General features: G+C 49.6%; 1 protein-coding gene and 1 pseudogene across 1 annotated transcript; both read left to right on the forward strand.

Annotated features, from left to right (window-relative positions):
- The first annotated feature begins 11,604 nt into the window (after window positions 1-11,604).
- On the forward strand, window positions 11,605-12,840 carry LOC135892814 (interferon-inducible GTPase 5-like). Its single transcript, XM_065420609.1, has one exon. It carries the CDS (start codon window positions 11,611-11,613, stop codon window positions 12,838-12,840), a length of 1,230 nt encoding a protein of 409 aa, XP_065276681.1. The 5' UTR covers window positions 11,605-11,610.
- A 4,118-nt stretch (window positions 12,841-16,958) lies between these two features.
- Window positions 16,959-22,549, forward strand: LOC135892479 (interferon-inducible GTPase 5-like; annotated as a pseudogene).
- The last annotated feature ends 592 nt before the right edge of the window (window positions 22,550-23,141 follow it).

The raw sequence follows: 23,141 nt of genomic DNA on the forward strand, positions 1-23,141 counted from the left end.
CGCGTTCCCCCTCCTTCCCCCTCCCTCCCTGCCCCGCGAAACAGCTGTTTCGTGGCACAAGCGCTGGGAGGGATGGGGGAGAAGCAGGACCTGGCGGCGCGCTCGCGGAGGAGGCGAAGGCAGGCTGAGGTGAGCTGGAGCGGGGGGCGGGGGGCGGGGCGGGGAGCTGCCGGTGGATGCACAGCACCCACCAATTTTTCTCCGTGGGTGCTCCAGCCCCGGAGCACCCATGGAGTCGGCACCTATGCTTACCTGGTTCTTGTTACGCAGACAGCAAGCAGCAAAAGACCAGCAGTCCATAGTGCAGACAATGTGATGTTTATTGGGGTTAATGTCCAGCAAGCATGATTCCAATTTCCCTTCCCCCCACTTCCTGTTTGACCCCAGTTTATATAGTAATATTCTCAGCTACACCTTAACCAATCATTTTACTGAAATGTAACTAACCAATCCTAACATACTGTAACATAATTCTCTAACCAATTATATCTCATTACCCTAATTAATTTACATCTAGCAAAATTAATTATACAGCAGGACAGAAACGATTACAGATCCAGACAGATTAAGAATAGAAAAGTGGGGGCCATAAAGATAAAACAGACAGAAACGAGGGTTTCACAACCACAACCATTGAGAAGTGATTTCTTGCCAGACAGGATGCTATCCAACTAAGGCCTTGTCTACACTGCCACTTTACAGCATTGCAACTTTCTCACTCAGGGGTGTGAAAAAACACTTCCCCCCCTGAGCGCAGCAAGTTACAGCCCTGTAACGTGGCAGTGTAGAGAGTGCCCCAGCGCTGGGAGCTACAGGGGGTGGGTTTTTTACAGTTCTGGGAGAGCTCTTTCCCAGCGCTGGTGCCGCGACTACACAAGCCACGTTGCTAGTGAAGACTAGCCCTATTTTCTTTAACCATCTTAAGATCTGTTTCTTTATCTGGTGGTGATGGGCACTATCAGGACAGGATCGTCTTCCTAACAGCCTGTGGTAAATAAAGGGGGGGAAGGGGGGATAGCTCCCTTTTGTGGACACCCAGCCAGCCAGTAGCTATAAAATCCCTCTTAGTAGCTGTTCTCTACTTGCTCTACCTGTAAAGGGTTAAAAAGTCTCACTGCTTGCATAGATAAAAGGAAGGGAGTGGGCCCCTGGCCAAAAGAGCCAATGGGAAGGCTCGAACTTTTTAAAATTGAAAAAAGACCCCCCTTTTGTCTGTCTGTTGTTGTTCTCCGGGGAGAGGCGGACAGGGCAGAGCGATGCTGTAAGAAGCTTGGGCCAGGTAAGAAAAAGTCATCAGTCTCATACCGAGAAACTGCTCATTTGAAACCCCAGATATGTAAGTAGATCAGGAAATGTCTAGGAAGACAAGATTAGGTTTAGCCCTTTTATTTCTTTATGGCTTGTGGATTCCTCTGTGCTAACCCCAGGTGCTTTTGTTTTGCTTGTAACCTTTAAGATGAAGCTGAAGAAAGCTATCCTCGGTGCTTAATCCTTGTAATTGTTTTTTTTAAACCTAGCAATAGCCTGAGTTCCCAGATGTATTTTCTTTCTTTCTTTTTTATTAATAAAATTTACCTTTTTAAAGAACAGAATTGGATTTTTGTGTCTAAGAGGTTTGTGCACATATTGTTTAATTAGCCGGTGGCAACAGCTGATTTCCTTTGTTTTTCTTTCTCAGCTCTTCCCTGGAGTGGGGGTGAAAGGGCTTGAGGGGACCCACAGGAAGGAATTCCCAAGTGCCCCTTCCCGGGCTCTCAAAGGGGTTCTGCTCTTGGGTGGTGGCAGCAAATACCAATCCAAGGTCAGAGAAGAGCTGCAAACTTGGGAGCTGAATACCAGCCCGGAGTGGCCAGTATTAATTGTTAGAATCCTTGTGGGCCCCACTTCCTGCACTCAAAGTGCCAGAGTGGTGAATCAGCCTTGACACAGCCCAATAGCCCCTTATTTCAGTGTGACTGGTTTGGGATGTGAGGATGTGACCGTTCGCTTCCCAGCTTATGGCTGCCCCTGCTGCTTAGCCAAAGGCCTTAGCCTAAGAACCAGGCCTCAGACTATCCTAGTGAGAGAAGGCCCAGACACAGGCAGACTGAGATTTTGATTCTTTGTTTTATACCCTTGTCACTAGCTAAGTGCTAAAAATACACCTAAGTTCTTAAAGTATAGGCCTGTACAGGCAGGCCTGACTATCTATATCCTAACACTCCACCCCTTTCTTTTCTTTTGGGATCCTGCTGCCCAGGTATCCCTGGGAAAGCATAGGACATACGGCAACACATTTCCTCATAGGGCCAGGCATCGAGGTGGAAGGTGTCGATGCTCCATCTGTCCCACTGCCCCTTGTGTAGTACAATGCCCTGCACCTTCTCTCATACGGGCATACCACACCTATTCCAATTAGTGTTCCAGACTTCCCATTATAGTGGGCCTGAGAAGGTTGGGTCTGGGTTGTCTAGTACACTAGGGGGAAGGGCCTATTACATCACTTATAGGTTATAATTAGTGGCCGTTCTTTAGAGGGTTGTGCCCCTCTTGACTGTTCCATATGCAACGTAGCACAAGTATACTTAACAATACACCAGTTGCCATGATAATCCACAGCAACACCGAGAGTCCTGACCACTGTAGTATAGTTCAACATCCCAACCACCACCAAAACCACTGCTTCTCCTCCTTCGACAGGGTTAAAATTCTGTCAACGCCATCCTGAAGTGTGTATTGTAAGTGTGTCCAACTATTGGTGGTCGCGGTGAGTTGCTCCTGCAATCTTTGTGTACTCTGGTCCATGTTGTGTGTCCATTGAATATCCACAATGAAATTCAGTGCTGTCCGCACCAGTTCGACTATTTGGTATGGGATGGGGTAACAGGTGCTGGTTCGATTGTGCACAGCAATGGGTTCCACAGATCCATTCGTGCACCGTAGTCCCGATGGCAGTGTGTAGATGTGTGTAACTGTGCCAGATGCTGGTGCAATTGTGTCCCCAAGTGTTGTGTACATTCCCAGCAAACATCCCATGCCCCATATATATCACCCCTAATGGCCCCCATTTGCAACAGGCCATTAATTCTGCCCCTCTGTAGCCATTGAGGAGGGACACATTCAGATATTTTCTCTGCACAATTACTTAACTGAATTATTGTCCATTTTACACCATTCCATCCTCCCCATCTATCTCCCAGTGGGTCCCAGCGAGCTCCTCCCTTTCTCATTATTCCCATAGGGCTCATGGGGACCACCTTAGTAGCCGTCCCGTTCCAAGGCACCACAGTAACTACTACACAGGAGCTAGCCCCAGAGTTGAGCGTTTTGTATCCCCATGCACACCTCCCCCTCCCAAGTTAGCCTTTTGAAGCCAACCCCCTCCTATGTCACGAGATCTCCTGTCCATTGAGTTAGCCGCAGGTTCACTTTTGCTGCCCTTTTCCATCCCATTGCGATTGCAGACCGTTGCTGGGCCAGTAGCTCATTGATTTGCTGCTGCAATTTTACATTCTGGCTTATCAGTTACTCAGTTACCCAACGGTCCCCCAGATTTCGTACACCCGACCCAGTGTTTCCTGCTGCTCACAAACCCCTTTTCCAGTGACAATTCCATGTGTGTCCTCTCACCCACCAATTAAATCGTTGATTCAACCCTTCTATGTATGTGCTGCAGTTGGGGTGTACCTGCTCCACCCACCATTCTCTGGGGTGCACCACCCATGCTATGGACTGGAAAGACACGTTGAAAAGCGCTGGTTGCACCCGCTCCCATGGTGGCTCCCACACGTTCGCCCATTGAGGGGTATTTCCGGCTCCAGGCTGTGGCCAGCTTAGATCAGGATTCTTCCAGCTTGGCATCCATATTACCTGTAGGGTTACATCCTGCAAAGCAGTTAAATTGTCATACCCAGCATCCCGGAGAGACTGTATACTGGGAGGGGTCCCTGGGGGGTGCTGGAGGGGTGTGTGTGTACTGGGAGGGATTTGGGGTTTTTTTGGGGGGTGCTGGAGGAGGTACCTGGGGGGTACTGGGAGAGGGTACCTGGGTCATGGTGGCAGATGCAGGCCCGGGATGCAGCGCCCGCCCATCACTAAGAACCTCCTGTTGCGCATCTCCCCCTGCCCAGGGTGGGGAGCTGGGGCCTGGCCTGTCACCCCTCACAACCTGGCCAGGCTCTGAGGCCCCGGGGTGGGGCAGGCGGCCCGGCAAGAGGTGCTTGGGGGCTCCATTTACCTGGCAGGCTGGGCTGGGCTGGGCAGGATCCGGCAGCTGCAGATTCAGGGGAGGGACCAGCCGCGGCGCCGAGGTGGATCTTCCTCTGCCGCAACGAACAAGGTAAAATCCCGGACCTGGACATTTCTTCATATTTCAAAAAGCTGCCTGGAGGATAAAAAAGAGGGTCACGTCCAGGAGAACCCCAGCCTATAGTCACCCTACCCCTCAGGAGCCCCCTCCGTCCCACTGGTCCCTCAATATCCCCCCTCAGAAGCCCCCACTATGCCCTCATTGCCTCTCAATATTACCCCTCGGGAGCCCCAGCCACCGCTTTCCTGGTCCCTCAATATCCCCCCTCAGAAGCCCCCACTATGCCCTCATTGCCTCTCAATATTACCCCTCGGGAGCCCCAGCCACCGCTTTCCTGGTCCCTCAATATCCCCCCTCAGAAGCCCCACCAACTACCTCACGGTCCCTTAATATTCCCCCTCCAGACCTCCACCATCCCCCCCATGGCCCCTCCATATCCCCCCTCAGGAGCCCCTGCCATACCCCTCACAGTCCCTCAATATCCCCCATCAGGAGCTCCCACTGTCCCGATATGGACGCTCAATGTTCCTCCATTTCTCTATCCATTACCTCCCGTTTTGCTATTTCAGGGGCCTGGACAACTTTTCGGTGGGGGTGGGGGTGCGTGCGGCGTATGGGGGGGAATAGAATAAAAACCAGTCAAACGACAGCCGCTGAGTAGTGCTTTAATGAGCATTTTGCACCACAACTAAATTTGTCGAATTGTCTGAAAGTGAATTAAATGAGTCTCTGTTCCAAATTCAGTGTTTTCCTTCTTTGTTAAGGCAATCCTGACATTCTGGGGGTTCCAGCCTCCAATCCCCGTGTCTGTCTGTCTGTCCAGTCCCGCTCTCTGGTATATGCAGGATCTCAGAGCTGCCCGCAGCTGATCTGCCAGGAAAGGGTGTGGCTTCAAATTCCCCAGGGCTGCTTTTCTCGGCAGCGTTGGATTTCCATTTGACTGCAGAGGGAAGCAGCCAGAGCCCTGCATCGGGGTGTGTCTAGTGCTTCGCCGGGAACGTCCTGCTCGCTCGTGTGGCCGCTAAGAATTTCTGCCCAGGAAGGGGATTAAATCGCCCCCTCCCAGCTCCTGGAGCTCCTGCCCCCCTTCACTGTTCCGCAATATCCCCCTCAGGAACCCCCACCCTCCCCATCATGGTCCCACAACAACTCCCGCCATGGTCCCTCAGTATCACCCTCACAGTCCCTCTCCCTATCCCTTGTGGCAGGGCCGGCTTTAGGAAGTGCAGGGCCCAATTCAAACAGTTTCGACGGGGCCCCAGCAGGGATGACTAAAAAAAAAGCCACTTAAAAAGAACCCTTTCATTTCTTCCATGTATTATTTACTTTCCATGACTATATAAATAATAACAAAATTATATATTACAGACATGACGTCATATATTCATTAGCTGATTTTCACTTTCATATTAGGAAAAGAATTCATGTTTTGATAGTTGTACAACTGATTTTCTTCAATAATGTTTATTTTATTTAAATGTATAAAATATTTCCTTATTAATATAAAATTGTGCCCTCCACCCCCCCCCCCAGCGCCTCCCAGCCCACGGAAACAAACCCTGCTTCCCCAGCGCTGCCCCGCCGAAACAGCTGTGGGCCAAAAAGGAAGGTTTTTTTTGGGGGGGGGGGGAAGAAACGGCACACATAAGGTGACCAGATCACAGCAGTAAAATAGGACCCGACCCCTCCCCGCTTGGCCCCACCATCACACCCCTCTTCACCCCCTAGCCCCCCGCTGGCTTGCTGCATCCCTCCTAGTCAGTCCCCCACCCACCACTTGCCTCCTTTCACCTTCTCCCTCCCCTGCCAGAAACCCCCATGCACGCCCGTAGCACCCCTGCTGGCTCACTGCTTGCCGCTTGCCCACCCGCTCGCCGCTCGCCCCCCCCAAGTATAAAGCCACTATATTATTGCACACAGCAGTCAATCAGTGCAGTTGTAGATAAATCTCTGCTTAGATCAGGATTCTTCCAGCTTGGCATCCATATTACCTGTAGGGTTACATCCTGCAAAGCGGTTAAATTGTCATACCCGGCATCCCGGAGAGACTGTATGCTGGGAGGGGTCCCTGGGGGGTGCTGGAGGGGTGTGTGTGTACTGGGAGGGATTTGGGGTTTTTTTGGGGGGTGCTGGAGGAGGTACCTGGGGGGTATAACTTTTATATGACTTTGTATTGAACCTTGGTAATGTTATAGCTGGCCCCTAAGGTAGTATAATTAAGGTAAAAGAAAAATGTCTTTTTGCTAGAAGTAGAATAAGATCTTCCCCCCACTTTGTAATCAATTGACCTGTTGAATGAATGAGGTGTGAATGAGGAAGGTGTGGAAGGCAGGCACTTCCAGACAGCTGCAACCCTTGGAGAGGGGCTGGGAGCCAGTCAAGGAGAGCTTTGCCCAGGGCTGAGTGGGACAGAGTTTGGGTGCAGGCTCCGGGCTGGGGCATGGTGTGGGGTGCAGGATGGGTGGAGGGGTGCAGGCTCTGGGAGGGAGTGCGGAGGGGTGGGTGCAGGCTCTGGGACAGAGTTTGGGGGCCGGAGATGGGGTGGTGGGTGCTGGGGGGGAGGGGACTGCCATCACATGTGGCTTCCTTCCTCCCCTGCTGCCCCTCACCATAGCCTCGGTGGGGGATGGGGCTGCCCCTTGCCCAGTGTTTGCAGGAGTGGTGGCTGGGGGGAAACCCAGTCAAACTCTGGTTTTACTCTTTCGTTGATGGGTCACTTTAACCCCTTACAAACCCCTTCCCGCCTCTCTCACCCCCCTTTTCTACTGGGCTTGTTTGATCTTTCTGGTGGAGCCAGATGAAAACCACAAACCCCAGCGAGAGCAACAGGCTGGAAGATTAGACTGAACCCACCCCCCACCCAGCCTAGTCCATCCCAGAGCCCAGGACTGAGAGCAAATGTCCCCCCACCCCCGGGCCACCTGCTTCCACTCCTGGCTTCTCCCAGCGCCGCCAGTGATTTTGTGGCTGCATCGGGTGGGATTTCAACCGCCCCCCCCGCCGCTAAATTCATCTCTGTTTTGCGACCACTCTGCACCAAGAGCACCTTCCTTCCCTGCCCTAGAGCTGCTGGATGGCTAGAAAGCTGAGCTGGGCATTTGATCGATCCAGAATAGTATCGTGGCCCCCACCAAAAAAACTTAATGTCCACACAGCTTTGGGGGGGGAGATATTCCTCCCCCCCAAAGCCGGTCTATTTTATTGTTGCAGGGCAAATGAAGGAGCCAGAGTTTAATGGAAATATTCAGCCCCTGCAGTGGTCTTGCAGCAGGGGAAGCAGCGTTGATGGGAAGGGAACTGGTTTGGATAGGAGCCCCCATCCCCCTCCTTTGCAAAATAATTTGGGGAGGGGAATCAGATCACTCTGTGCCTCAGTTTCCCCTCTCTCGGGGGAGGGGGGAGAGATAAAAGTCTCAGCCTGCCGTGTTGCAGACCTTTCGCATTCTCCCCTCTTGATGTATTTGATTTCCTCCTCCAAACCCCCCTCTCTCTCTGTCACCTGGAATTCACAGCACTAAGTACCGGCTCGGGGCTTTCTTCCTGGGTTACATGATCCCGAGTTTAGTTTTGAAACTGACACAGGCAGGCACAAACTCACCCTCAAACAGCAACACCACCGAAAACCACAAAACCAACCCAATATTACTCACCTAGGGGGAATCACGGGGTCAAACTCTCACCGACCGAAGCCCCAGCAGCTGCTAAGGTGAGTGAGGTCCACTGCAGAGATTCCTGTCTCCCACCAGACCGGAAGCCCCCTCCGTGTCTCCTCCAGGTGAGTGCTGGGGAGAGGGGAGGGGAAGGCTGCAAAGCACATGTGCCTTCTCCCCCCCTGACCTGCCTCTGCCTCTGCCCCCCCTCGCCAGCATCTCTCATTGCCTAGCAGCAGCAGAGAGCCACAGAGCTTTGCTTCAGGCAGGGACGCTGCGCGGGGCCCTCTTAGGGGCGGGGCCCAATTCACGGGAATCCGTGGAATCGGCCTAAAGCCGGCCCTGCCTTGTAGTTCCTCAGGGGCTTCTGCTGCCCCCCTTCATGGTCCCTCAATATCCCCCCTCAGGAACCCCCACAGCCCCCCTGTACCTCAATATCCCCCATCAGGAGCCCCTGCCGTCCCCCCATGTCCCCTCAATATCCCTCCTCAGGAGTCCCTACTGCCCCCACCACCTCCGTAATGGTCCCTCAATATCCCCTTCAGAATCCCCCGCAGTCGTCCCCATAGTCCTTCTATATCCCCCCTAGGAGCCCCCACCGTCCCCCCACCATCCCTCTATATCCTCCCTCAGGACCCCCTGCCATCCGCCTCACTGCCTGTCAATATCTGCCTTTAGGCGCCCCCTTATGTCCCCTCAATATCTCCCCTCAGGGGCCCCCGCCATTGCCCCGAAGGTCCCTCAATATCCCCTTCAGAGTCCCCCACAGTCGTCCACATGGTCCTTCTATATCTCCCCTCAGGAACCCCTGCCGTCCCCCCACAATTCTGCTATATCCCTCCTCAGAAGCCCTTCATGGTCCCTCAATATCCCCCCTCAGGAGCCCCCACCCTGCCTACAACTCTTCAATATCCCCCCTCAGGAGCCCTTGCCCTCATCACCATGGTCCCTGAATATCCCTGAATATCCCCCCTCTAGAGCCCTCACCGTCCCCCCTCACCAACCCTCAATATCACACCTCAAGACACGAGGTCTGAGTCTGGTGGTGCGCCCAAGAGCCCCAGAGCCAGAAGCGGTGATTAGACTGTGCCCAGTCCCAGCTGCGCCAGGGACTGACTGTGTGCCCAGCCCGGGGGAATCTATCTATCTATCTATCTATCTATCTATCTATCTATCTATCTATCTATCTATCCCCCCACATCCCCTCAATCTAATCTATCTATCCCCACCCACCCCCTCTATCTATCTATCTATCTATCTATCTATCTATCTATCTATCTATCTATCTATCTATCTATCTATCTATCTATCTATCTATCTATCCCCCCACATCCCCTCAATCTAATCTATCTATCCCCACCCACCCCCTCTATCTATCTATCTATCTATCTATCTATCTATCTATCTATCTATCTATCTATCTATCTATCTATCTATCTATCCCCAGACAACCCCTCTATCTATCTATATATCTATCTATCCCCACTCACCCCCTCTATCTATCTATCTATCTATTCCCAGACACCCCCTCTATCTATCTATCCCCCCCCACTCCCTCGATCTAATCTATCTATCCCCACTCACCCCCTCTATTTATCTATCTATCCAGCCTCCATACACACCCATCTCTCTCTTTTCCTCCATTTCTCTATCCATCATTTCCCCTGTTTTGCTATTTCAGGTGCCTAGACAACTTTTCGGTGTGGGTGTGGATGCGTGTGGGGGGTGGGGGAGACAGCCGCTGAGTAGTGCTTTAATGAGCAGTTTTGCACCACAACTAGGGTGACCAGACAGCAAGTGTGAAAAATCGGGACGGGGGTGGGGGGTAATAGGAGCCTATAAGAAAAAGACCCCAAAATCGGGACTGTCCCTATAAAATCGAGACATCTGGTCACCCTAACCACAACTAACTTTGTCTACTTGACTGAAAGTGAATTAAATGAGTCTCTGTTCCAAATTCAGTGTTTTCCTTCTTTGTTAAGGCAATCCTGACATTTTGGGGGTTCCAGCCTCCAATCCCCGTGTCTGTCTGTCCAGTCCCGCTCTCTGGTATATGCAGGATCTCAGAGCTGCCCGCAGCTGATCTGCCAGGAAAGGGTGTGGCTTCAAATTCCCAAGGGCTGCTTTTCTCTGTAGCAAGCAACAGAGAGTCCTGTGGCACCTTTACGACTAACAGATGTATCGGAGCATAAGCTTTCGTGGGTGAATACCCACTTCGTCAGACGCATACCCATGCGTCTGATGAAGTGGGTATTCACCCATGAAAGCTTATGCTCCGATACATCCGTTAGTCTTAAAGGTGCCACAGGACTCTCTGTTGCTTTTTACAGATCCAGACTAACACGGCTACCCCTCTGATACTTTCTCTGCAGCGTTGGTTTTCCATTTGACTGCAGAGGGAAGCAGCCAGAGCCCTGCATCAGGGTGTGTCTTGTGCTTCGCGGGAAACGTCCTGCTCGCTCGTGTGGCCGGTAAGAGTTTCTGCCCAGGTAGGGGGTTAAATCGCCCCCTCCCAGCTCCCGGAGCTGCTGCTAATCGCTGGCCGTGATTGCATTAACAGCTGGGTATGTTTATGAGCTCACAGCGCTCCTGAGGCCTGGTGGGGTGCACAAGGGGCTCAGAGCAGGGGGTCGGGGTGCAGGAGGGGTGCGGGGTGTGGTAGGGGGTCGGGGTGCAGGAGGGGTACGGGAGGTGGCTCAGGGCAGGGGGTCGGGGTGGAGGAGGGGTGTGGGAGGTGGCTCAGGGCAGGGGGTGGGAGTGCAGGAGGGGTTCAGGGGGCGGACTCCAGCCTGGCATGCACCGGGGGCAGGGCAGGCTCCCTCCCTGCCTCCCCTGCCCCCACGCCATTCCGGGAAGCGGCCGGAACGTGGGGGGGGGGCACTGGCGCCTGTGTGTTGCTCTTGCTTCAGGGACCGCCCCCCAGCAGCTCCCATTGGCTGGGAATGGGGAACTGCAGCCAATGGGAGCTGCTGGGGGCGGTGCCTGAAGCAACAGCAACACACAGATGCCGACGCCCCGCCTCCCCCAGGTTCAGGCCGCTTCCTGGTGCAGCGCAGGGGCGGGACAGGGCAGGGCGGGCAGGGAGCCTGCCCAGCCCCTGGTGCGCGCCAGGCCTGAGCCGCTCTAGGTAAACACTGGGGGGGGGTCGCGAGGAACTCGCAGGCCGCAGAAAATAACCCCGCGGGCTGCGTGTTTGAGACCCCTGCCCTAGAACTTACCCCATCAGCCCAGGTGTCTCTTCTGGGGTGGTGATGGCAGAGGCAGGCCTCCTTTGCTCCTCCCCTTCTGCCCCACACAGAGTCCCCTGCTGGGGTGGGGTGGGGAGGGAGTTAACACCCCAGTCAGATGCATTGAACAGCTACCCCCTCAAAGTGATGGGTTCAGGCTCTCTGCAGATTCAGGCAGCAGCCCTGCATTAGCTCATATGTACCTAAATGTAATCACATTTTTGAGTTTTTCTCACCAGTCACTAGGGTTAGGAAATTACTCTCTCTTCTTTAGTAACTGAAAGCTGAGATTCTGCTGCAATCAGCTGATGGACGCAGGAATTTACATTTACAATACCTAGGCCTTAATCCAGCCTTGAGTTCCTACTTGAGGTGACCGTTTTAAGTCACCGGTTTATAAACCAACTCAGAGTAACGGCAATATCCATTTCCTTCTCTGCGGCAGATGGAAGCTCTCTCAGCTCTGACAAAGGGCATTGACATTGAGTCAGACCCTAAGGGGTTTTTCAATGCAGCGCTACAGGTGTATGAGAAATTCGTGGAGCTTTTCAAAGATGGAGGCCAGGCAGAGGCAGCCTCCAAAGCTCAGGAGGATCTGGAGTCGCTGGAAAACACCAAGCTCAACATTGCTGTCACGGGGGAGACGGGCTCTGGAAAATCCTCCTTCATCAATGCCCTCCGCGGTTTGGGTGCTGAAGATCAAGGCGCGGCTCAGACAGGGGTGATAGAAACAACAACAAAGCTGACGGCTTATCCCCATCCAAGCTACCTGAATGTGATCCTGTGGGACCTGCCGGGGATCGGGGCGATGGATTTTCGACCAGAGAGATACCTCCAGCAGGTGAATTTCAGCCACTATGACTTCTTTGTCATTGTTGCTTCTGAGCGGTTCCGATCTAGCCACGCCGACCTGGCCCGGGAGATCCAGAGGATGGAGAAGAAGTTCTATTTTGTGCATTGCAAAGTGGATGAAGACTTGGCCAACGCAAGAAGGGCTCATCCTCAAGCCTACGTCAAAGAGAATGTTCTCCAGAGGATCAGGGAGAAAGCCAGGAAATGCCTGAGAGACCAAGGAGCAATCGACCCCCAGGTCTTTCTTCTCTCCAACTGGAACTTAGACCAGTATGATTTTCCCTTGCTGGAGGAGACTCTGGAGAAGGACCTCCCCCGTCTACAGAGACTTGTGTTCCTGCTCAGCCTGCCCAACTTCTCTCCGGAAATCATAGAGAAGAAGAAATCTGCTCTGCGTGGGCACTTATGGAAAATATCCCTGGTGTCGGCTTTTATCAATGTCCTTCCCATGGGAGATGTCTCTCTCGCCTGTGATGTTGGCCTCCTGTTGGTATCCATGATCGCCTTCTACAAACGATTCAGCCTTGACGATGACTCCTTAGCTAAACTGGCCAGGCAGGCTGGGAAGCCCATGGCAGAGCTCAAGGCTGTTATCGTCTCACCACAAGGGGAAGTTCTCACCCGAGATGTATTAATGAAGAAGATTGTCCAGGTTGGGTGCAGCCTCACCCGCTCAGTTGAACAAAACTTTGACCTCGTCCCAGTGATTAGCACCCTGGGTGCAGCCGGGTTGTCCTTTGCTACATCCTACTCCATTCTGTCAAACTTCCTGGAGAAGGTGGCTGAGGATGCACGAAGGGTTCGCAAGAAAGCTCTGGAGTAAGATGGGAAAGTGTCAAGATCCAGAAACAGAAATGCCATCGAGCCATATCTGACACCTCATTCCCTAGGCCAAGTCACAATAATTACATTTAAAAAAAAGTTAAAACTACCCTGCCTCACAGGGCTGTTGTGAGGATTAATCCATCTGTGTTTGTGAGACACTCAGTGTCTACTCTAGAACTACATCCATGGATCACTAAGCTGCAGATATGAACGTGCCGCTCCCATTCCAAGATGTTGTTTGAGTTATTTCTGTCTGTTGATGTCAATGGTCTCTCATCTGCTGGAGTGTTGATTTGTATTGCACTGATTCTTATCCTATCCCCTGGCACGGCTGGCGTGTGTTAAATGTCTGCTGGGGAGAGCTGAGTGGATTTTTGTTGGTTCAGTGGCTGAACCAAAACAATCTTTAGAAAAATCAGTTCATTTAGAACCAAAACTGTTTTGTTTTTTTCATGACTAAATAAATAAAAATCATTTTGGGTCGAACAAAACATTTTGTTTGCCCCTAGTTGATTTTCTTTCTTTCTTTCTTTCTTTCTTTCTTTCTTTCTTTCTTTCTTTCTTTCTTTCTTTCTTTCTTTCATTTTGTTTCTGGAATTTTTTTTACCCCTCTGTCCCCCCCCCTCGTTGTTTTTTTTAGGTAAGTAAATTTAGCTACATTTCAAAATGAAACACCATTTGAAACCAATAAGGCAAACCATTAGAAAATGTCAAAACAAACTTAAAAAAAAATTAAAAGTTTTTAATCAACCAACATTATTTCTCCTGAATATTGTAATGAGTTTTGGTTACCCTGGAAGTGCGTTCTTCAGCAAATGTACTATTCAATTAAAAAAATTCACCCAACTCTTCTCCATGTTACTTGGACTGTGATATATAAACGATCGCAAAGAGGCTTATGGTGCATAAACAACAGTTAACATAACATGCAAAGCCAAACCCACCCTGAGGTCAGCTTTATTAATCAAGGGAACAACAGTAAAACAACAAAGAGCAGCTCAGGCCTCCTCCTTATGAGTGGCTGCTCCCAGGGTCCTCCTTCAGCTTTGCTCTGCCCACATCCTAGGTCATCTCTCCTCAGAGACCCACTCCAACCTCCCTTAAATCCAGATGAGTCTCCCATCTAGTGACTCAGCAAAATCCTCGTATTCCTTTCCCAGTAGGATCAATATTTGCTAACAGGATGGGATGTTCAGATAAACAAATGCTAGCCTGGTACACATCTCTGTCTCATAGCTAGTGCTTCCAAATATCAGTTCTCTGTATTTTTTTTGTTCTGTCATCATGTTTCATGTAGAAATGGTTTTAGAATTGAATAAATTCTTATTACATTGGAATCAAGAATCCGTGTCTCTCTGTAAACTAGACCAGTCACTAATGAACATGCTTACTTGCCAGTGTATAAATGTATCTAATTAGTAGAACTGGTTAGAAAACTAATTTTTTTCCCTATGAGAAATTTTGAATGCAAAATGTTTGTTCAAAATTTTTTGGTTGGAAGTTTGGAACCAATTCACACAGAGCATTTTTGTTTTGAATCCCCATTTATTTGAAACCAAACTGGAATTTTAAGTCAACACAAACATTTTAATTTCCAAATTTCCTTTGGGAAAACTGACAATATATCGGGGAGAGGAAAGGGCAGGAATGTTGGTGATTGAAACTGGGATAATTCAGATTAAACTGTGAAAAAAACACACTTGGAAAAAATCTCTTCCAAGCACTCAGAGAGAATTTGCTGAGCAGATATTTACTTTTTTTGTTTAAAAGGTGATGTACAAGGGTCTGGTGGATTTTCCATCATTTGGGGTCTTTAAATCAAAATGGAGCATCTTCCTAAAAGATACACTCTAGCTCAACCGTGGGCTCGATACAGGAGTAAATCAGTGAACGTCTCTGGCCCGTGTCATACAAGTGGTCAGGCTGATGCTCTAATGGTCCCTTCCTGAATCTACAATAAGAAATGCAAAAGCTGTTTGGGGAATGTAGGTCCTTTTCTCTCCATGAAATTCTGTGTGCGTGTTTTGTGTTGGTTTGGGGCAAAATTTTGCATCAAAAATATTCAGGTTTTCAAAATCTAACTATTTTTGGGTGGGGTTTTTTTTTTTTTTTTTTGGATAAAAGCTTGAAAAATATTTGAAAACAGAAATTTCTGTTTCGATGGAAAAGCCACTGGCAAAAAAACACTTGCTGGAAAGTTTTCACCCAGCTCTAATGCAAAGCTCTATTTCTTCACAAGCAGAGATCTCCATCACAGAGCTCTGAGTCATTACTTTTTCTATCTCTCCTCTCTCCTGTTAATCCTAAATGCTAATGAGTATAGATTATTCTTGATACATGGTCTTGTTTGGTATCTACTGGTGTCCTACCAGCCTTAAAAATTCTACTTTCTGTCTTTCCCTGCTTCCATTTTCCCTTTTTGTTAATATTGGCTGGCACATTTCGCCTTTTCCCCAGCAAGATGGAGTTAACAAAGGTGCTGTGGCTGGTAGATGACAGGATTTAGATTTTAAGCTTCCCGCTATGTCCAAGGAAGATCTTGAAGAGCTAGAGGCCGCCATCAACAAAGGAAACCTTTCAGAGGTGGCTTCCAAAGTGCAGGAATCCCTGGAGCTATTGAAAAATGCTAAGCTCGATATCACCATCACAGGGAAGTCGGGTTCCAGGAAATCATCCTTCGTCAATGCCATGCTTGGTGATGATGGAAGTTGATGATGAAGGTGCAGCCATGGCTTGCCAATCATGTTTCCTCATCCCAAACACCCCAATGTGAGGATATGGGACCTACTTGGAATTGGGATTCCGAGATTCCGGCCCAACACCTACTTCCAGCAGGTCAACTTTGCCTGCTAGGATTTCTTCATCATCCTTGTTTCACACAGGTTCAGATCCACCCATACTGACCTGGCCCAGGAGTTCCAGAGGATGGGGAAAAAGTTCTCTTTTGTGCACTCCAAGGTGGACATGCACTTGTGTAATGAGAGAAGGAAAAAGAACTTCAGCCAGGAGGGTGCCCTGCAAAGAATCCAAAGTGACTGCATCGAGTCGCCACAGAGACAAGGGGTGAGCTCCCGACAGGCTTTCCTCATCTCCAGGTGGGAATTCGACCAGTACGATGCTCCCTGACTGCAAGAAGCTCTGGCAGATGAAGTCGATGCTCACAAGAGACATGTTTTCCTTTTGCCCTACCCAGCATTTTCAGACCCATCTTCGAAAGGAAGACGAAAGCCCTGCAGGGGCAGGTCAGGGTACAAGCCCGCACCATCTCTGCTGTTTTTAATCTGGCTCTCTCCATTGCTTGTGACTTCCCCAGTTGATGGACTGCATGTCAAGTTACTGCAGGAGCTTTGGCTTGGATGATGACTCCCTGGTTAACTTTGCCCAGCAGGTTGGGAAGCCTGTCGTGGACTTGAGAGCTGTGGTAAGGTCTCCGTTAGGCAAAGAAATATCTAGTCATTTTACTTTGAATCGGCTGGCTCAGGCTCGAGGTGCTTGCATGACAAGAACCAGACATATCCTCAATGCGATACCTTTGGTCAGTAGTTTGGTGGAGTGTGATGGGGTGTTTGGCTCACACTGGCCCATAAGGGAGGCTGTGCAGGAGGCAGCCAATTAGAGAGGGGCTGCGTGGAACAGTCAATTAGGGCCGGGCTGGCCCATATAAGAAGGGCTTCAGAGTAGCTTCAGTTACTCTCTGGAGCTCAAGGAGAGAGGACTAGCTGCCTTGCAGGCAGTATGAAGCTAGCACCCTCGACAGAGCAGTGCTGGGCAGGAACAGGGGAGTGAGAGAGCGTTTCTGACTGGCCTCTAAGGCCAGCCTGCTGAGGCCTGAGATAAGCGTGAAGAGGGTCCCGGAGTCACCTGGGAAGTGGCCCCAGGATAGTGGACTGCAGTTGCCACTGAGGGAGTGGTGGGACAGAGATTGCTGGTCCCCCAGGAGGGGGAACAGAGTGTGGCAGAGCCAAAGGGCAGTGTCACTGAAGAGGATGCTGTGGTCCGTGGAGAGACACGGGTCCAGGAACAGAGGTGAGACACCACCAGAGGAGGGAGCAGTGCTAATTCCCAGCCAGCAGGGGGCACCGCAATGGTGAGTTGCGCCCCGTCACACTCCCACAGATGGCTTTTTCGGTCACATGCACCGTCCTGCAGCACTTTCTGGATAAGGTGGCTGAAGATGCCCAAAGGGTCCTGATCAAGGCATTGGAGGCAGAAGAGGAAAAGTGAGTTTGGGAGCACCACAAGTTCAATAGCCCCCATGCAGAAACTCTCAAGGGAGCTGGAGACCAGGGGCTGGAGTTTCTCATCCACCGGAGAAAGTTATTATGATTAATCACTTGTGTGACTTGCAGACGGAGCACTGGACTGGAAATCAGGAGAAGTGGAGTCTGTTTCCAGCTCTGCTGCTGGCTGGCCAGTTGACCTTGGAGAAGTCACTTCTCTTCTCCGTGCCTCAGTTTCTCCATCTGTGAAAACAAGATAATGATATTGACCTCCTTAGTAGAGCGCTTTGAGATCTGTGGATGAAAAGTGCCATAGAAGAGCGAGGGATTATTACTGTTATAGTTATTATGATTACGGTAGCATGTAGGAACACCAGTTGCATATCAGTAAACCATTGTGCTAGGCACGATACAGACATGTAAGAAAATGTACAAAAGCAAGACAGGCCAAGAGGAAGATTGTTCCTGTGGTTATTACACTGGCCTGAAGCTCACAGGACCCATGTCAGCTGGTGGGGAAAATCTATGGGTCAGAATCTCCACCTGGTGTGAATGGGCCGTAGCATCATTGGAGTCAATGGGGCCAGATCCCCAGCTGGGGTCAATGGGCCGTAGCTCCATTGGAGTCAATGGGGCCAGATCCCAGCTGGGGTCAATCAGCCTTGGTTCCACTGGGGTTCTCAAACATCTTAAGCATTATTAATAGTTATTTTATTCTTTAAAATACCAGCTTAATGAGATCAGTGGAGTTTTACACCAGAGGTGAATCTGGGCCAATGGTAAAACCAAATACTTAGCAAGGCTTCAGATGACTCATAGACTCATAGTCTTCAAGGTCAGAAGGGACCATTATAATCATCTAGTCTGACTTCCTGCACAACGCAGGCCACAGAATCTCGCCCACCCACTGCTGTAATAAACCCCTAACCTATGTCTGAGCTATTGATGTCCTCAAATCATGGTTTAAAGACTTCAAGGTGCAGAGAATCCTCCAGCAAGTGACCCATGCCCCACGCTGCAGAGGAAGGCGAAAAACCTCCAGGGCCTCTGCCAATCTGCGCTGGAGGAAAATTCCTTCCCGACCCCAAATATGGTGATCAGCTAAACCCTGAGCATGTGGGCAAGACTCACCAGCCAGACACCCAGGAAAGAATTCTCTGTAGCAACTCAGATCTGACCCCATCTAACATCCCATCACAGGCCATTGGGCAGATTTACCGCTAATAGTCAATGATCAATTAATTGCCAAAATTAGGCTATCCCATCATACCATCCCCTCCATAAACTTATCAAGCTTAGTCTTGAAGCCAGATATGTCTTTTGCCCCCACTGCTCCCCTTGGAAGGCTGTTCCAGAACTTCACACCTCTGATGGTTAGAAACCTTCATCTAATTTCAAGTCTAAACTTCCTCATGTCCAGTTTATATCCATTTGTTCTTGTGTCCACATTGGTACTAAGCTTAAATAATTCCTCTCCCTCCCGGATGTTTATCCCTTGGATATATTTATAAAGAGCAATCATATCTCCCCTCAGCCTTCTTTTGGTTAGTCTAAACAAGCCAAGCTCTTTGAGTCTCCTTTCATAAGACAGGTTTTCCATTCCTCGGATCATCCTAGTAGCCCTTCTCTGTACCTGTTTCAGTTTGAATTCATCCTTATTACACATGGGAGACCAGAACTGCACACAATATTCCAGATGAAGTCTCACCAGTGCCTTGTATAACGGTACTAACACCTCCTTATCTTTACTGGAAATACCTCGCCTGATGCATCCCAAGACCACATTAGCTTTTTTAATGGCCATATCACATTGGCGGCTCATAGTCATCCTGTGATCAACCAATGCTCCGAGGTCCTTCTCCTCCTCTGTTACTTCCAACTGATGCGTCCCCAATTTACAACCAAAATTCTGGTTATTAATCCCTAAATGCATGACCTTGCACTTTTCACTATTAAATTTCATCCTGTTACTATTACTGCAGTTTACGAGGTCATCCAGATCTTCCTGTATGATATCCCGGTCCTTCTCTGTATTGGCAATACCTCCCAGCTTCGTGTCATCCGCAAACTTGATTAGCACATTCCCACTTTTTGTGCCAAGGTCAGTAATAAAAGATTAAATAAGATTGGTCCCAAAACTGATCCCTGAGGAACTCCACTAGTAACCTCCTTCCAGCCTGAAGGTTCACCTTTCAGTATGACCCATTGTAGTCTCCCCTTTAACCAGTTCCTTATTCACCTTTCAATTTTCATATTGATCCCCATCTTTTCCAATTTAGCTAATAATTCGCCATGTGGAACCGTATCAAATGCCTTACTGAAATCGAGGTAAATTAGATCCAGGACATATGCACTGCCTGTGTTCCAGCATGCTCCAGCCTATGTCATCTCAATAGCTCTGTGCACTTATGGGTGTGATGAAGGCTGTTTTTCATTGTCCGCTAATAGAGTCAGATTTATTTTTTATTGAAAAAATCCATAATTGCCGAAAACCAAACTATTTTGTCTTGGAAGGGCAGCTGCAATGCCTCATGGGAGTTGTACTTCATTTCCCCCATGTCCCCATTCTCCTCTATGGGTGAAGATCCCCGGCTGGACTACGTTCCCCATGATGCACTATGGTGAGAGATTCTGGTCATTTTCTGCCTCGCTTTCTCTCCAAGAGGGGAAAGTGTGGTGCATCATGGGAAATGTAGTCCGACCAGTGACCCTGGTCTATAATAGCAAATGGGGGCATGAGGCACCTGAACTACAACTCCCATGAGGCATCACAAAAGCATTTCCAAATCAAAATATATTGGTTCATGATTTTTTTTGCAAAAAATTAATTTTTTTTTGAAAACCCCTTCCATTTTCTAACCGTAGTTATTAATTATGTATACAGGAACTCCTCACTTAAAGTCATCCCAGTTAATGTTGTTTTGATGTTAAATTGCTGATCAATTAGGGAACATGCTCATTTAAAGTTGTGCAGTGCTCCCTTCTAATGTCGTTTGGCAGCCGCCTGTTTTGTCCACTGCTTGCAGGAAGAGCAGCCCGTTGCAGCTAGCTGGTGGGTGGTTGGAACCAGGGTGGACCAGCAGCCCCCCAGAAGCTCCCCCTATCAGCTCCCCACTCCCCTAAGTTCCCTGTGCAGCAGCTGTCCCTCCCCCCACTGCCATGTGCTGCTCCTGCCCTCTGCCTTGGAGCTGCTCCCAGAGACTCCTGCTTGCTGTACGGGGGGAGGGGGGAAGAGGGGGGCTAATGTCAGGGTGTCTCCCCCTCCCCCCTGCTCCTGCCCCCCACTTACCCCATCTTCCATAGAGCGCGGGGGGGGGGGGACACGACAGACAGAGGGAGCTTCTAGGCAGTAGCTGCGGTCTCAGGTCTCAGCAAGCTGATTTAATTGACAAGGCAGTGTACTTAAGCCTGGGGTCAGTTACTCCTGCTGCCTTGTAGAGTGTTGTGAGAGTTAACCCTTGAGGGCTCAGCTGAGTGCTAGTTCATCATTTAGCAGTAAGGCTTTCCCTGGGAAATATCCCACCCTCTGACTCCTCCACCTCAACCAAGCTTCACAATCATCATCACTGTGTTCCAGTATTAAATTGTTTGTTTAAAACGTATACTGTGTGTGTGTGTGTGTGTGTGTATATATATATATATATATATATATATATATAATATAGTCTTTTGTCTGGTGAAATTTTTTTTCCTGGAACCTAACCCCCTCATTTACATTAATTCTTATGGGGAAATTGGATTTGCATAAAGTTGCATTTTTCAGGAACATAACTACAACGTTAAGTGAGGAATTCCTGTATTAGTGCCCAGCACAATGAGGCCCCAATCTCGTCAGGGTCTGTGTGGCGCCTGCCACCATGGAGGCGCTGATCTCAGTTGGGGTTTGTGCAGCATGTGGTAGAGTGGAGGCCCCAATCTTGGTCTGGTTCTGTGCAGCCCCTGGCATAGTGGGGGCTCTGATTTTGGGGGGCACCTCTGCAGTGACAGCACGCTAATCTCAAGTGGGGTCATTTCTCTAAATTAAATAATTAATAATAATAATTAATAATAATGGGCAACTTTCCCAGTTCTGTGCCCTAACAACTTGACCACAGCTGGTTGGGTGAAAGATGAGCATGACTAGCATATTTCTCTTCTCTTCCCACCACCCCCAGGGAGATGGCTGCTACAGAAGAGGTATCAAAGAGCATATTTCAAGATCTGGATGTTAAACTCCCTGGTATGTCCGAGAAGGATCTTGAAGAGCTAAAGGCTGCCATTGAAACAGGGAATCTTTCAGAAGCAGCTTCCAAAGCACAGGAGGCCCTGGAGCTGTCAAAAAACACAAAACTCAACATCGCCATCACGGGGGAGTCGGGATCTGGGAAATCTTCCTTTGTGAACGCCATGCTGGAGTTAGATGACGATGACAAAGGAGCAGCAGATGTTGGCATCACCGAAACGACAACGGAGCCAATCGCTTATCTGCATCCCACGCTCCCCAATGTGAAGATGTGGGACCTGCCTGGGATTGGGACTCCAACTTTCCGGCCTGACACCTACCTTCAGCGGGTCAGCTTTGCCCGCTATGACTTCTTCATCATAGTCACTTCGAAGCGCTTCAGATCCTGTAATGCAGACCTAGCCCAGGAGATCCAGAAGATGGGGAAGAAATTCTACTTCGTGCGCTCCAAAGTAGACGAGGACTTGAGAAACGAAAGTAGAAGAAGAAACTACAACCAGGAGACCACCTTGCAGACAATCCGAGACGACTGTATGGAGAAGCTGAAGAGAGAAGGGGTAAATTCCCCACAGGTTTTCCTCATTTCCAGGTGGGAATTCAACCAATACGATTCTCCCCAACTGCAGGAAACTCTGGCCAATGAACTGGACTCTCACAAGAGACACATTTTCCTCTTGGCGCTTCCCAACATCTCAGGGCCAATCCTGGATAAGAAAAAAGAAGCCCTGAAGAACCAGATCTGGAAATGAGCCCTGAAGTCGTGCGCTATTGCGACTGTTCCCATCCCCCACCTCTCTGTTTCATGTGACGTTGACATCCTGGTGGAATCCATGACCGAGTACTGCAAAGTCTTTGGTTTGGATGAAGAATCCCTCATTAAACTCTCCAAACAGGTCAGGAAACAAGTGTCTCAGTTGAAGGATGTGATCAAGACCCCGTTGGCCAAGAAAATATCAAGAGAAGATGCTTTGGAGCTGCTGAGCAAGGTTTCAGGTAGTGCAATGAAGTCATATCTCCACAGGTCTATCACATTGTCTAAGTGTGCTGGTCTTGCCTGGGAGCAAGGGGACAAGGAGATGGGTGAAACCATCATAAAAGTTAAAAAGTACATAAGCCTCCTACCAGTGTATGGAAACCTCCTAGCTGCAGAGATCTCATTCCTAGTCACATTCTACGCCCTGCATTCCTTTCTGGATGGCGTTGCTGAGGATGCCCACCGGGTGCTCACCGAGGCTCTGGAGGTGGCAGAGAAAAAGTCCGTTTAGTGGCACTGGGGAGGATGGTCTTGCAGTCAAAGTGTTGGAGTGTGACTCAGGGACATCGGTTGTGTTCCTAGGTCTACCAAAGCCTGCCTGTGTGAGCTTCATCACATCTAGTCATCTCTGTGCCTTAGTTCCCCCTGCCTATAACATGGAGAGAATAATCCTTTGTCTACTTAGACTGTAAGCTCATTGGTGGCAGAAACTGTGTCTCCCTCTGTGTCTGTGCAGCGCCTGGCACAACGGGGCCCTGATCTGGGTCAGGGTTCTAGAGATCTATTTATTGAAGATTATAATTTAAAGATGCTCCCACATAATGAACTGTATTATGAATGCAGGAATTTAGTGATGCCCCCTGGAAGCTGGGTTGAGAACCCAGTACAGATGAGCACAGCAGTTCAGAAACAAACTAGAAGCTCTCTAGTTTGTTTTATTAAAGTTGTATTCCTGTGTGTCACAGACGCACAGGACTCGTGCTCTCTCGGCTCTGTACAGTCTCTGGGGGGACCCCCCTTCAGTGTGACAGCCCTTCTCGGGGGTCCACTCTCTCTCGGGGGTTAAGCCCTGGACTCCAGCACCTCCTGGAACCGCACCTCTC

Source organism: Emys orbicularis, chromosome 20 (genome assembly GCF_028017835.1).
Source record: "Emys orbicularis isolate rEmyOrb1 chromosome 20, rEmyOrb1.hap1, whole genome shotgun sequence".
Taxonomy (NCBI): domain Eukaryota; kingdom Metazoa; phylum Chordata; order Testudines; family Emydidae; genus Emys; species Emys orbicularis.